This window comes from Elaeis guineensis, chromosome 10 (assembly GCF_000442705.2).
Source record: "Elaeis guineensis isolate ETL-2024a chromosome 10, EG11, whole genome shotgun sequence".
In the NCBI taxonomy this organism is placed as follows: domain Eukaryota; kingdom Viridiplantae; phylum Streptophyta; class Magnoliopsida; order Arecales; family Arecaceae; genus Elaeis; species Elaeis guineensis.
This window is the reverse complement of record NC_026002.2, coordinates 363,070-379,262: the sequence shown is the minus strand read 5'-3', so window position 1 is coordinate 379,262 and position 16,193 is coordinate 363,070. Positions and strand designations below refer to the sequence as shown.

The 16,193-nt window shown below is 37.7% G+C and overlaps 1 protein-coding gene across 1 annotated transcript; it reads right to left on the bottom strand.

Moving 5' to 3' along the window:
• Positions 1 to 2,775: 2,775 nt before the first annotated feature.
• LOC140851946 (TATA-box-binding protein-like) lies at positions 2,776 to 14,318 on the bottom strand. The gene is made up of 9 exons (XM_073244325.1): positions 13,600 to 14,318; positions 11,993 to 12,080; positions 11,450 to 11,521; positions 4,131 to 4,181; positions 3,939 to 3,983; positions 3,768 to 3,860; positions 3,279 to 3,380; positions 3,127 to 3,200; positions 2,776 to 3,011 (listed from the first exon to the last, which is right to left on the bottom strand). Coding segments are annotated over exons 1-9 (603 nt in total). The 5' UTR covers positions 13,677 to 14,318; the 3' UTR covers positions 2,776 to 3,010.
• Between the last annotated feature and the right edge of the window lie 1,875 nt (positions 14,319 to 16,193).

The window sequence follows — 16,193 nt, the reverse complement described above, 5'->3', positions numbered from 1 at the left end:
TCCTCCCCCTCGGAGCTTGATGAGCTCAAGAAGTTGAAGCACTAGAAGTCCAAAAAGTTGGAATCCATGGCTGCCGAGCTCCACATGAACAGCTCCATAGAAGAGGAGAATAAAAGCAAGAAGAAAAAGAAGCACAAGAATCTCGAGTCTGAAAATGAAAAGATTAACAACAGCGACAGCGAAGGCTCGGAGAAGAAGATTAGCAAGAAGAAAAGAAAGGCTAATAAGGAGAGGAGTGACACCATTTTTGATGCGGTGACGAGGGCGAACAATTCTGCTTTGAAGAAGCCAAAACTAAGAAAGAATGATGAGGATGAGGATATGATCGCAAGCGGAGAGGATGAGGGTACTGAGAAGTTGAAGTCCAAGAGAATTGAGTCATTGTTTCCTATTCAGGATAAAACCTTAGCCTTTGTGCTTCCAATTTTGAAATCTTTGACAAATGGGTAGTACAAGGAAGCTAGGAAAACTAGTTGTGGAAGGCCTCCGAGTGTATTGGTACTTCTACCAACTACCAAGCTTGCAAATCAAGTGTATGCAGACTTTCGGGCTTATGGTGGTGCAGTGGGGTTGTCTTTATGCTGTTTATATGGACGATCTCTTTACCGTGCTCAAGAGCTTACTCTGAAACGAGGGATTGATATAGTTGTCAGAATACCTGGCGGATAAAGGATCATATAGAGAGGGGAACTCCTGATCTAAAATTTTTGAAATTTCGCATCCTTGATGAAGCGGATGAAATGTTGAATATGGACTTTGTTGATGATGTTGAACTAATTCTTGGTAAGGTTGCGGATGTGAGTAAAGTCCAAACACTTCTCTTTAGTGCTATCCTGCTTGATTGGGTGAAGAAGATCTCTGCAAGATTTCTGAAACCTGATAAAAAAATTGCTGATCTTGTTGGCCATCGAAAAAAAGAAGCAAAAAATAGAGACACGGATCTGAAGCATCGGACCAGGAGAGTCTCTCAAGCTGCGGCTCCGCTGCCTCCTCCTCGACAACCCACCATTCACCACTGCCCCGATTCCTCTTCTCACCTCCTGATTCTTCTCCATCTCCCTTCGATCTCTTTCATCCAATGGATTCACCTCTTTCTGCTTTTTCTCATCTTTCAATCCTTCACTCATCACCAGTAATAGGTAAGCACCGTCGGGATGGCGTTGAACATGAGAACTATGTGCCAGACATAATTGGCCTAAGGGACGGTGGGGACTACGGCATCGATGGCATAGGAGGGGGTAGGGAAGTAGTGCTTGAAGGTAGTGAAGACGATGATGGCGATTGTGTCACTGATGAGGATGTCGATGCCCTACATGGCAAAGATGGTGGCAATGAAGGCCCCATGGGTCTTCTTGTTAGCGTACTCGAAGAGTTTGTGGGAGAGAAAAGGGGATGAGAAGGAGAGTAAGGGAGATCGGATTAGGGATGGGGAGCGGGCCATTAATGACGGAAAATTTGGTGCTTATTGAGGTTTAGGTCCAAGTCATCTCCCCTGTCGTCATTCGATTGCTATGTCGGATCAAAATCCCAATTATATTGCCACATAGACGTCGACGACGAGCACGAACCCCAATTGGGAGGCTTATGGGTCGCATTGCAATATTTTATCAAATATAAGATTGACATTGATCGATTTTTTTATGTAAGAAGGTATTTGTAAATTGATGTAAAATGTAAGAGGTTATATGCTAATTACCCAAAAAAAAAAATCATAACCACAATGGTGGTGGGTAAGACCATGGAATCAAGAAAAAGGGCAAGCTAATGGTTTTGACTTTTAATTGTGAGCTCAAGATGGGATTCACCATCAACCCATCACTTAGCGGCTAAGTTCACTTAAATAGGCTCATTTTAAATAATATACTATCCAACTTAACCCAATCCAAATATTAAATAGGCTAAATAGATAGGACTTCTAAAATCTGAATTCGAACACAATATTAAATAGGTTAAATGGATTGACTTATTTATAACTTGAACCTATTTAGTACAAATCCAAATCTACTTATAGTGGATCGAACACAAGTTCAGTGATAACATACTCTCCACACATGCATTTTTAAGACACAAGCAAGTTAAATAAATATTTGCAAATACAAATACACCATTTCTACTTGCAGCTGCATCTAGAAATCCAAGCATCCAAATAGCTCCCAAGGGACCTGCGGCTGGTAATTGTGGCAAGGGCTGATTGTTCGATCTGCGTCCAAGGAAATAGATAAAAAGCAATTGTAATTGGATTTTTTTCCTTCAAGGTGTACATTGGTATTTCATTACCTCTCTGTTGGTCAGCATTTCATTATCTCCATTATTTTTGTGGTTCTCTGATCTCCACAATTGCACTGTGTTCGTAGCGGCATCGAAGCAAAAGCAATCTAACAGCAGCAATGTCATCAGGCACCACTCGTTAAACTTTTGAGATGGTGACCATGCTTTTTGTAGCTTGATGAAGTTGAGCTGTGGAGTCGAATCCGAATCCTAGAGTATAGTCATGAAGAGACCCATAGCAACAAACCTACGGTAGCTAACAAGTGCACTCTCGATTTTGCTTCATCTCTCATTACTCTTAAACAGATAGAGATGAAAGAACCGTCTAAACCAACAATTGGATCCATTGAAATGTCAAGACCAAGCTCAAAACAGCCTAGCAGATCCATTCTTTTGTGCCCCGATCCCTTGTTTCCCTCCCCCTGGTCATTGCGGCCTTGTTTAGAACTCTAACATGAAAGCATCAATAGGGGATTTCATTGTTGCCAAGACCAAAACACACATGGATGCAAGAGGCAAATGAATTCCTTTGAAACATTAAAAACAAGCGGTTAACACTCTTTTGGTCTCTAATCTCTATAACCCTTAAACATGACCATCAAGATAATCATACACCAGCTCAAAATCTTGATACAACGGTTATTTATAACTGTCAAATCTCGCAACCAAACTGGTCTCCGCGGTTTCTTCAAAGTCTATACAATTGAGAGCTCAAAACATTAGCATCTGTCTCTTGAGAGAATCTGCTCACAGGAAGATTACGATCATAAAACCGTTAGACATCGATATAGGTCTGTGACAAACAGTTACAATCTCAAATTATAGGCTGAGAGAGTTTGAACTGGTGTACAGCCATACCATTGCTGGCTTTTCCTGAATTCTGTGAGGACTGGATATATGTTCTCAAAGGCAGCATATGTCTCATCTCTCACCTATGGCAGAATCCAAAAGCTATTAGCTATTGTGCAAATAGTTCAAAGCATCTGAAGAAAGTCAGAAATAACTACCACCTTGGCTCCTGTAAGAACGATTTTGCCCGAGACAAAGATGAGGAGCACAATTTTTGGCTGTTTCATCCGATAGATCAGACCAGGAAAGAGCTCTGGTTCGTACTGTTAGAAGTAACCACCAAGCAACTAGATTCATAGAAAGACAGCTTGGAAAGAAAGAGCAAAAAGATGCACAAAATAAAATAACATCAGGGAAAGAGTTTAACATAAGTATATCAATTCAGGCCATCTCCTTGACTTCAGATAAAGAAGGGCAATGGAACTATTCTGAAGGAGAACTCAACCTTGTGGACATGTTCAATGAAGAATATCTCATATACTGTCTATTGTGCACTATTGCCATAAGGCTGGGGGCAGGTGAACCAACCAACCAACCTTGTGACATGGATGAGGAGACAAGTTACTACAGCAGTAATATCAACATAGAACCACCAATGGCAACAGAAATTTGTAAAAAGTAAAGAATAAGCTTGTCAAATATTTACTTACACTGCAGAAAGCACCATGCGAATACGCAAGGCCCTCTAGTCTTATCGGAAATTTGACATCACATGAGCCGACAATGTTTTGAATCTTGAAGTCCTAGTTATCACATCACAAGATTGGATAATGACAGAAAGAGGTAGCAAAGGATAACAATATATAACCTTTAATGAATACCTTGAATTTAGCAGGAAAGCCAAGCTTCTGAATGATCCGGGCATACTGAAAACCAGAGGTAGAACATCAAATTACAAATTAATCCCAACAAAACCTGGAGCATGAAAATTGCAGTTCAAAGGAAAACCATAGAAATACTGAAAGCATTAGTTATAAGCATTTAAGCTCTGACATTGTCACAGTCTTGAATACCTTCCTTGCTGCAAGTTTGGACTGTTGTTCACTCTTTGCTCCTGTACACACCTGGCCAAACAGAAATCAAGTCAGCATATCACCATAATTCAAATGCCAGTGTGCAAATATTTGCATAAGAAACACAATTGCAAGCTTGATTTCCTGATTCAACAATGATGACCCACATCAGGAGCTGCACCTATTTGTCAGAATGTAAGCATAAAATGCTAGTCCCATGGACATGTCACATAACAAACCTAAGCCGCTAACTAGAGATCACCTGTTTAATTATTTATTTTACTTAAAAGTAACAAAGATGCAGCACCATTATGCAACTTCCAGAGACACTAGAACTAGTTAATAGTTACTATGGGTTTACAATGACGAAGAGAGAAATTAACAATTTACCTGCATTACAAAATGTAAAGAATCAGAAATTTCTAATCTCTTTAAGAAATGTTAGAAAAAAAAAGCTTATAAGATGTATAGGTAGGAAGATACTAAAATGCTTTAATTTTTTCTTTCTCGGCTGCAAAGTGCTGAAAAGCAAAAACCTAAGCATAGCAGGCCAGCCCAGCACTAGCACTGTACCATGGTGTGCTTGGCCTGGCACACGGCCAGCACCATGCCAGTGGCCTGTTGGTAAGGGCACTGCATAGTAGATATCATAATGTGTCATGTTGTGTCATTCCAACCAGAACTATAATCCAAGCCAAAAAAATATGGACGACCACCAAAGTAATATTTCCAAGCCTCCCAACCACACCCCTGAACCCAAGGGAGCCTATCAGGTATTTGGCTAGGGGTGGCAATTTAGTCTGATCTGTCAGATACCCGATCTGATCCGATCTGAATGGGATGGATTTTACCCGACCCAATTAAAATCCAGGACGCGTATGGGTTTTAGAAAAAAAAAAATCCGAAGTGGGTATGGATCGGATATGGATAATAGCATGTCTTGCCCCGAACCCGACCGGATATATATATATATACACACCCAAATATCCAACACAAAATCCTAGCCGTTTAAGCTTCTCGTATTCGGCTACTCCGCATCTCCTAAGCTTCCATATTCAGTCACTCCAAGCCTCCCACCCCATTGGGACTTTTTGAGGATGGAAAAAGAAGAGGAAAAACTAAGAGAAAATGAAGGGAAAATCAAGAAAAACAAAGGAAAAGCGGAAAAAAATCAGAGGTAAGTCCTTTTCCAACATAAATTATTATTATTTTTCTTTTTACTTCTTTTTCTTTTCTTTTCATTATCTTTTTCAGAGATCTGTGGGAAAGGAGAGCAGGACTTGAGAGAGATTAGAGGGATTTCTGAGGAGGTTCCGATTGGGTTTTTTTCCTCAAGTATATGGGATTCTAACCTAGTTGTGGCGGTGTGAGTTGGTTCCTTGAGGTTTTGAGAGCTTAATCTTGGTAGAAGCATGATATTTTGTAGGGTTGGGGATTTTTGATTGAAAAGATTCTTCTTTGGCTATGAAAATTTTAATTTATGGGACTCTGTTCTGTTGTATAATTTATTTTTTAAATTATATAGGGATTTCGGATATATCCGGCCCGATCCGACCCATTTTTGGAGCTCGGCCCAACCCGACCCGACCCAAGATGGGTACAAGGCGGATATGAGTATGGGTTTTTTGTTGGCGGGGCGGGTATGGGTATCGATTGACTCGACCCATATCCGACCCATTGCCACCCCTATATTTGGCAACCTTTACAGGTGTGAATGCTGCATATGCAGGAAAACAATCAAGGAGATAACCTTCCCATGAAAAGGATCAATGGAAGGATCTCAAACAAATACAAGCTTTAACTTCTAAAACCAAGGCCTCACATACAGCGTAATCCCAATCTGAGCTCCGATTTCTTGAGTTTGGTCTTCAGGCTAAGCAGGGCAGCCCAAAACGTTAACACCCCTACTTGATATTTCTGCTAATCTGCAAAACTCAACTAAGAGATGAGCACACAAGAATGTAAATTAGCACCCCTCCTAAAAGTTCAATGAGTCCTTCCTGAATAAAAACAGGCTAATCAACTGGTGCTTGTTCACCACCATGATCTCTTTCCTGATCACATAAACTATTCTTGTTTCTTTCTTCTTCATAAGAGGCTAAAGAGGGGGGATTTCATGTCGCCCTTACTTCGTAGTTGGTAGGGCAAGAACATCTGAGAATTTCAAAACCAAATTTCCTGCAGCACCCACCCACTCCCCCTCCTCTCCTCACCTCCTCTTCTGCTAAATTCCCTTCAACATTAAGTCTGTCTCTAATTTTCACGTCGATGGAGGTACTGGATGTGTTGACCATAGCATGAAAGAACTACAACATGCACAAATCTACAAAGATCTTATTTCATGGGAGAAATCATAGCGAAGTCCACAAGGATAGAGGTAGTAAGATTGTCTAATAACTGATGAGCACAATTTGATTAATCAGTAGACTACAGGATGTGTTCTTGCTACAGGAGTAAGGAGTTCAAGGGACCCAAGATAGGTTATTTGTGATTGTTATTCCCATCCCCTGAACAGCAAATCAAGAAGGAAGGAGATTAGAAATACCATCTCACTAGCTGTTTGAAAATAATTTTTTCAAGAGTAAAATATGGACATTATTGCCCTTAATTTTTTTGGTCTAGTGTGCTTATGGGATTATAACATCATGAAGGCAAACCCTAAGCTTTGCTGGACTAATGATCCTGTGAGGTTAAAACTGGGAGCCCTTGAAAACCATGTTCTTTTGCCATGGCAGTGTGTTGTTATCAGCAGGTCTTTCATTACTATCTGTAAGTTTGCAATAAACAGCAGGTGGTGAATCCTATTTCTATTTAACAAAAGAAAAAACAAACTAAAGGAAAACTTGCAGCAAGTGGAATTGCTTAATGTTCCCAAGTGCCACCTGTAAGTCCTCCATGTGATGAAGGAAAAATTGCAGTCTTGTAAAATATCCTTTTTCTATGGCTGCTAAAAGAATGAACAAAGAAAGAAAATGTAAAAGTAATGTTAAACTTGGTACGAGTCTTTATGCTGTGTTTGTGTACTTCATGTTTCCGACCCCCTTCCCCCTTCTCTCTTCCTTTCTTTTCCCAAGAATTTCCTTTTGCAGAAGACCCACACACATAAGCATGTTTAAATGTCAGGACTTGGTACTTTCAGCATCAATAGGAAAATTAGGGGATACTAAAAGAATGAGCAAGGCAACATGTGAGCTATGTTAGATTCGGGTTACTGCTGGATGTGGGCATGCTCCCCCACCCCACCGCAGCTGCATAAGCATGTTAAACTTGGCTATGAGTTTTTGGTCGCCATGTGCGTGTAAGTTTCATTTTCAAACCCTTCTTTCTTTTTCTGAGAATTTCCTGTTGCAGACCCATATGCATAAGCACGTTTAAATGTCAGGACTTGGTACTTTCAGCACAAATAGAAAAAACTGATGATGGGTTACCAAATGAATGAGTAAGACAAAAGAAAAGAAAAGAAAAGAAAATTGGGTGTTTGATAGATCGTCAGCATTCAGATTTGCATGGAATTGGTAGATCATCATCATTCAATTTGCAGTCTTGCAGATTCTCATCTTGCAGCTACCTGCTTGGCAAAGTAAAGGACCCGGATTGGACCCTAAATAAACCAAGATACAAATGCCTGCTATTCGAGTTTATAGTAGAACAAAATCATTCACCAGCAAAGCTCATTTATCCTTTCCTTTCCAGCTAGACATGTTCAAATGCCGAACGGTCCAGCTCGCTCAAGCTTGAAAGTTTCGGACGGGTCTGGCCCTGGATTTTAAGCCCAGCAAGCCAGACCATGCCTGAAATTTGAGCTCACCCATTAAATAGGCTGGACTCAAGTTTACAACGGCCCAGCCAAAGCCCAGAACTTATAATATATATAATATACTATAAAATACCTCCATCCTCATCTTATTTGCCAATGGATGCTCTCCACCCGTCTCCTCCCTCCTACTCCACCCACTCATGCTCTCATTGCCTCCACAATCCCTCTCCCACCACAACCTTCAACACCCCCCCCCCACCCCAAATCCCTTTCCTTACCCTGTTGATGTCAATCTCCTTCACTAGACTTCTTGGTTCATTCCAGTCCTCAATCCCCACCACATCTAACAACAGGTTCAGCTTTTCTACCCCCACAACAGCCACACTCTCCCCCACTACAGCCTTTGCATTCATTTTGCAGCATTGCCCAATGTCGTTCACCGCAATGGAGGTGATCATAAGGATGTGGCTGTCCACCAGGATGGGCTGGAGGATGGTGGGGTCCATGGGGGCCACCTCGGCAACAAATCCAAGGGTCATGGCATTGGGGACAAGGCAAGTAATGAGGAATGAAGTGTCCTTGCCGTAGCGGCCAATGGTAGTTGCATTGGTGAAGATGAGGGAGACAAGGGACTTCTTCACCTTGTCGATGAGCGCCACCTCGACCACCTCCATGGTGAGGCCATCCGTAATGTGGAGGCCGTCGTGGAACTAGGGTTGGTGGCCAAGGTAGAGGAGCTACGAGTTGATCTTCTGGTCCTCAAATCCTAACATCTCGACAAATAGGAAGAGGAAGGGGAGCCTCTTCAACATGGTGGACAAGATTAGGTGTTCCGTGTTTGACGCCGAAGATCGAATCAAAATCAAGGAATTGGCCATCATGAAGCCTGAGGCCCAACCTAAAGCCTAAGTACCAAGCTCGGGGCTGGATAGTCAGCCTGAAAGTCGGGCTGTGCTGGGCCTAGGCCTAAGTAATTTTAGTTATTGCTTAGGCTAAGCTCAGCTCGAACCTAGCCCAGCCTGCCTTTTGAGCAAATCTATTTCCAACATAGATAGGAATTTACAATATATCTATCTCCTTGCTTAATTTCTTCTCCTCTTTCTTTTGTTTAGCCTAAGAACCTTAAGTGAAGTCAAATAAGTAAACTAACCTTAGTTAAATTATTTAAATGAGGGAAAGCTGCTTGCGTGAACCTGTTATAGAGCTGAATCTAGATTGATTACAAATCCATCCAGATTCTCGCTAAACAATTTTAAGCTCCATATACTATATTGCATTTAGCCTATATAAAAACAGCCTCTATATCTTATGTTTTTAACCCAAAAGAAATTTTTTCCCTTAAAAAAAAGACAGCCTCCGTTCCAATATAGCCTCACCACTTTGACCTTAATTTCTGCCAATATTTCAGCACTATCATATTTGAGCCCAAACAAATCCACAGGTATAATCTGAGTTGAAATTATATCCTCCAAAACAGCATCAAAATACCCATTCATTCTGTAACCCTACCTAAGCTTATTCTATGATATTCATGACGTCAAAGCACTCTAAAAAAATCATCAAGAGACTTAAGTTCTCTTTACCATTGGGTCTGCTAGCTGTAGGCAACAGAACAGCACATATTAGTTTCTTTAATTCCTACAATCACACAATAGACTTTGTTATTGGCTTTCTGCATGAACCTGTAATGAAGTCACAGTATGGCAAACGAAAAGTTGGAGTCACCTTATTTCTGATCTGTGCATAAACTTAGGGATATACAACACACCAATAAAAGTTATATCCCTGCTTCTAGCAATATCTTTCAAGGAATAGATGATAAAAAAGACTCTAGCAACTTAACTTTATCAAGGCACAGAAACTATCGGAAGAGAGCATACCAGTTAATGGTGCATTTTCATTTAACTGAAATGGTAAGAACAACAAAATCACACATTCATAATGAAAAACATTTTCCAAAGATATGTGCAAGGTAGCGGAAATGGAAGTCTATGTTCAGTTAATCATCCAGTGATGATGGAAACAATGTTTGAAGTTTTGTCTGAAACTTCGATAATAAAATCGATGCTTTTAGCCTAAACCAAACTGAATCTGGGGTCCGCATTGATGTTTTGACAGAAAATAACTTACGGAAGCAAATTTTGAACAAAAGGCCACTTTAATTTGTTCTTTTTTCATACAGGTACTTTTGGATGATAAAGAGTAAGCCCCTAGAATGCAATATTTGTAAGTCTGAACTTGAACCTTGCAGTTCTGAATAGACTTGTAAGCAGATAGGTGTTTAGTTGCAAGATATTTGATGTAAACATGCATTTTTCTAAAACATATACGCTATTGATTTAAATTTGATTAAAACAAGACAGAATTTTTTAAATCTTATCTACATCTTGTCAAGCATCTTAAGAAAACAAAAAATTCACAAATATGGTTATGTTTTTATAAAAGTTTTAAAAACTTATAAATTGACACACACACACATTTTGGTATAAGAATCTATGGTAGCATGTTCTAACTTTAAAATCGTATCTGATTTAATTTTGTAACTTTGTGCTCCAACTTTAAGTTTTTAAACATTTGCATTTTTATTTTTGATAAATCTTACAGTTTACAAGACATCATCCATTGAGACTATATATAATACAGAGAGATTCCAGACTATACAATACAATGAAAAATGCTAAGTGAATACTTGCTCTACTTTTCTTTATTTTTTTTTTCCAGACTATACAATAAAATAAAAAATTCTAAGTGAATACTTGCTTTATTTTTCTTTATTTTTTCTAGTTTTACCGATTTTCTATAAGCTTTTTGGCTTAAGCTTCAAAACTCAACCCAAAACTGCTGGACTGTACAATTTGCTTGCTATTCAATATGAAATATGATTCCATTCAAGATTGCAAAATTTTAACCTTGCCCAACAATTGGTATCAATACCCAGAGCATTCCATGGCTGCAAATTTCAACATGAAAAACAAGATGAACTTGAGCTTCATGGCATCCTTTGATCCATAGCTTCTTTATATTATTTCAATGATGACCATTTCTTTTCAAAACATGCTTAGAGGATGACCTGGGGCTGGGATAAACCTTTTGGTCCCTAGAACCTTCATTCACAGTTCCAGGTTATTTAATTAAATGTCTAAAAGTAATGAAATTCAATATGAAATGAACCAAACTTTCTTTATGCCTCCATTCTATTTTACATGTTTCTTCACTTTTTTTTCTATTTCTCATTTCATTCTCAATCACAAATATATATTGACTTTGTAGTTTGTACTGATGATCCAATAAAAACAAGAACAAAAGAATAAGCCATTTAATAAGGATATAGATAAAGCAACTCAAATAACAGTATCCAACTACCAAAGAAGATACTATAATGAAACCTAATGGCATTTGTCTTTTTCTAAAACAAACACAAGATCCAAGGAAAATGATTTGTCTAGGAATACACAAAAAACTAGCAATAGATTTTTTGACTGCTGAAGAGAATTGTGAATTCTTTACAAATTTCTATGACTTCCATAAGATACCATACAATGTATATATAGGATCTACTCACCATTTTTCCTGATGCAAATATCAATGCAGTGGTTTTCGGTTCTCTTATTCTCATGATTACTGCAGCAAAACGCTGTCAAAGAAAAAAGTCTCTATTTATGGTAAATACAATAAGGCATATGAAAAAAAAATGCAAATAAATGCACTAAACAGATACACAAATAGAACTAGCAACTCTTAGTTAAACCTTTGCAATAATTTTCAGACATATTGAAAGGCCAAGTTGTAAAAAAAAAAAATCTCTGAGTAATTTTACAATTTTCTCAATGTTTCATCAGATATTTTAAGTCTATGCAGTTACAAATTAAAAATGCTGATATATGCAATTCGTATATATGCAATTTATGTAATTACAAGTTTATGTTTGTAAGTCTCACATATTATGCATGCTTACTGCAGAAAATATGTATGCATAATTGGATACCAATTTCATAATTAAAGCCATGACACAAAGTTCAGATTAATATGCCTCCAGGAACTGAAGTGAAGAGGTTGGAACCATGACATTATATGGAAAATCTGAACATCTAATTCTGTCTCATACCTTGGGATTGTATTCAGCATTACGGGCTTGCAGAGCTATTGCTTTAAGATCCAACTTGCAGTCTAGATTAACAGTTGAAACAATATTCCTGTGGAAAACAAACAGGAACCATAGAGCAATGATTATTAAAATGAAGATGACTATGTACATGGCACCAACAGAAAGCATTATATCAGCATAATTGAGGACATGAAGTTGACTCAGCAAACAGCTAAATGAAAGTTTTGGCTAAATACATATAAGGAAAATAGCAAAAGCAGTACTACTCCTAAAGCTTCAGCTAGCATAAGAGCACACCAGTAGCCTCTTCAACTAGCATCAAGTCAACCAGTTGCTAGCATCACATCCATTCTGAGCAATCTTTACTCATGATATAGACTACATAGACAAATGATAGTAGAGATCACTGGAAACTTTTAGTCTTTTGATATGCCTTTCAAATGGTTCCACAGTATAATAAAAGCTCTGACCCAATTTAACATACTGAAGATTCCAATGATAAGTAAACTTTCTTTTTTACCCATTCTCACCAATATTCATATCAAAAGAAACAAAAAAGACATGATTCAGATAAAAGCAACCTTAGTCAGCTATCTCCAAGTGCACACATATGGTCATGCATTCAGGCAAGCAGAACATGCTACTGACGAAGCAATTTGACAGAGCAACTGGATACCGGTGGCAACTTGAACTTTCTGAATACAACATTCCCAATGAAATTGTGGCGAATGAACCACTTGAATGTAATATTGGAAAGAAAAGCCACCAAAAATAGTCATACATTTTATGGAACAATACATATAGATGAAACTTTTCAGCTCCAAGAGAAGAAAATGGAAATTGAAAATCAATATACAGTAAGCATTGACTAGGACAAAAGTTCCATCTGTCTCTCCAAGTTGGCTATTTTATCTCACTTCTTAATCTTGTATAAAATTTTTGATTTCAATGATTGCAGAAAGAAAGGCAACCTGCAGGCACTCCAATTCAGACAAGTAGTAATCCCATGCACAATGTTTACACAGTCAGACAGATAGATAGGATCAGCTTCAGCCCAATCCACCTTCTTTACTGCCTCGCTAACTATGAAAGCAAGATAATAGCTTACTTCATGGAAACGCAGAGCTTCCCTGAATACAGTAAAACAGCCTGCACAACCTCTTAAGCAGAGAATCTTACAACCATAGAGTGAAACAGCCAATTTGTTACGATATTCAAATACAGAGTTCCACACTAGAAAGAAATTTTCCGCAACCAAGTTCCCTGACAGGGTTACCCTGTGCGTTCTGGATCTCTGTGATGGAGAATAGAGGCAAGGGTCTACCTCGACAGGCAAGTCTCGTGGGAATTACAGAGGGTTATGTCTCACGGGGATCTAAGGGAGCTGGTCGGCCATGGAGCACGAGCGTATCTTGACCGAAATAACTTTCAGCTATATTAATATTAGTCAAGGATCTGAGGAAAGGGCTGAAATATAGATGTCCAAGGCTGATGTAGGCTGCCTTTTTTCGTGTTGTATAAACTTTTTTGAGCTTTATTTTCCTAGATTCTTTAATGGGACATAAAAAAAGCAAGCTTTTTGAGAAAAAAAGGGAGGAGGAACTTACTGGAGCGTGGGAACGATACCAGAAGGGTGCTTGGAGAGATCAACCGGCTGGCTCCCCTCTCCGACCTGATCGCTCATGCTCCGCCTCTCGAATCCCTCCTCTTAAATATCAATTCCAACTTTCTCAGATTTCAGCTCACTTATCTCTAAAATCTATCAAAAGCCTTCAGATCTATAGCTTTTCGATCTGATTCCCTCCCTATTAACTTAATAAGATCAATAAAGTTTCCTTTTTTCTTTTTTCTTTTTTTGTTGTTTTCAGTTGAAACCCACAAAGATTGGAAGAAAAAAGGCCGATTTTCAACTAAAATATCCGATTATTTCAGCAAAAAGAATTTTTCGAATAATCTGATCCAGGGAAGCACATTGTCGCAATATCGGACATCCTCTTCGATTCTTGGGGTTTCTGAGACGATGGGAAGAAGGGAACAATATAGATCTCGAGCAGGAACAAGGAAGGAGACGAATCTAACGATCTCGCCCAATTCCACACCAAACCCGCAGGTGTCTCTCCGGATTGGAGGATTCCACGGACGATCGGGGTGAGAAATCGATGAAATTTGAGCGGGAAATGACGGAAAAAGTGGATTTATAGGGGGGGATTTCAAAAAGAAGGGTCTTTTATAGGGAGAGGGTTGAGATCTGGAGGCAACAACAAGAGGAGAGAGGCTTTTAGGGTTTCGTTTTGAGAGAGAGAGAGAGAGGGGAAGTCGTCGCGCTCAGAGGGGTCTTTCCATCCGCACGATTCCATTTATACTAGTTCACCGATTACCGTGCGTGGGATCCGGTTGCGTCCCGATGGAACCGGTTATTGCCGGTCCTTTTAAATTCACGTGATGGTAGGTGGAGTTGGACATCCCGTGGACCAGCTTAGAGTTACAATTTTAGGGGATTAAGGATTTCGGCATGTTGTCGGATTGAAAGTGTTAAATATTGAGAAATTAAGAAGCTTTTCATACAGCATTTTATGTATCACCATAATTCAAAACTTTGGCACATCTATTAGCAGGGATTTCATCTCCAACACCCCAATTCCGCGTATGCTTTTTTTCTCTTTATCAATTCTGATTGTTATTGGTCCCATTTTTCTTCGTAAAATAGAGTTGGATCATTATTTGATAAAAATATTATTATGATAAAAAATAATCAATAAAAAAATAATATTATTATTTTATAAAATACTATCGACTCATCAAAAAAAAAATTTAATGATTGAGTAGAAAATTATTTTTCCTAACTAATATGAAAATTAGTTCCAGAAAAGAAACTACAAAGAGCCATTCTAAATTGATCTACTCTAAATTTAGGCACATGATAAGTTGCTGACATCTTGTATTTGGGTGGGAGATTTTCTAACTTTGGCAATGATCACCCAGATACATTAGATTCATCAATTTTGGACTTTGGTGCATGAGGCATTAATAATGTTTAATAGTTGGTTGGCTAAGAGAAGCTGCTAGGTTACAAAATTGGTATGGTCGATGGATGGTTGCATTAGAGACCTTGGTTAAAATCCAATTTTCTCTAAGGTTTCAAGGGTTAGTAAATTAGTTCAACACAATTTAGGTCTACCTAAATAGCATAGGTCTTAACATGCATTGTGCTATGAACCACGATGTGTCTTCTAGCCGAAGCCAGTCCTGTTCTTTAATGCAATTATCATCCTCTTCATTACAAGATCTTTTATGCAGAGTACTAACTTGTATGTAGAATCAGTAATAAAGTAATCATCACAAGTGATGAGTCAATAGGTTTGAGGATGCACCTTGCTCTATGAATTGATGTTGACGTATTCATCCTCATCCCATGCATACCGAAGTAAAGATAAATGCACGGTCTACTCGAGATTGTCGGATGATTTGGTCCTCAATTTACTGAGCCTTTTTTCTAAGTAACATAAAAAAAAAATTAATCATCAAAATAATTTAAATTTAAATTTATTTATCGATTTGATGCAGAAATGATAAAATATCATTTTGAATGGCATTTTATCATGCCACATCACCCCCCATTCTCTCCATTTTCCATGTAGAGTAGACGAGGAAAGAAAAATAGAATGACATTTCTAAAAACGTCATTCCAAACGGCATTTTTAAAAACGCCATATCACCTCACGCTTTTAATTATTCCAAAAAAAAATGATAAAAAAATTAAAATTAAAATTTTAAATTTATAAAAAAATAAAAATTATAATTTTGATAAAAATAAAAATTATCATTTCAAATTAGTATCCCCATTTCAAATTATCTTTTAAAAAAAATTATAAAAAAAAATTATAAAAAAATTAAAAATATCATAAAAAAATATTGAAAAGAAATAAAAATTATAATTCAAAATGTTAAGAAAATAAAAATTTTAATTTTAATTCAAATAAAAATCATCATTTCAAATTACAATCTCTTTTTGAAATTAATTTTTTTAAAAAAATATCATAAAAAAATTAAAAAAATATTTAAAAAATAAGAAAAAAAATAAAAATTATAATTTTGAATAAAATTTTAAAAATAAAAATTTTAATTTTAACTAAAATAAAAAATAAATTTAAATTTTTTTCTTCATTTAAAATTAATTTTTTTAAAAAAATATGTAAAAAAA

Bases quoted from the DNA above. Each gene is read 5' to 3' on its own strand.
- LOC140851946 (XM_073244325.1), bottom strand. From the start codon at position 13,676: ATGAGCGATCAGGTCGGAGAGGGGAGCCAGCCGGTTGATCTCTCCAAG. The intron at 12,081-13,599 runs GTAAGTTCCTCC...TGTTTTCCACAG, and splicing joins GGTATCGTTCCCACGCTCCA to GAATATTGTTTCAACTGTTA. The intron at 3,861-3,938 runs GTATTCATTAAA...TGTGATAACTAG, and splicing joins GCTTTCCTGCTAAATTCAAG to GACTTCAAGATTCAAAACAT.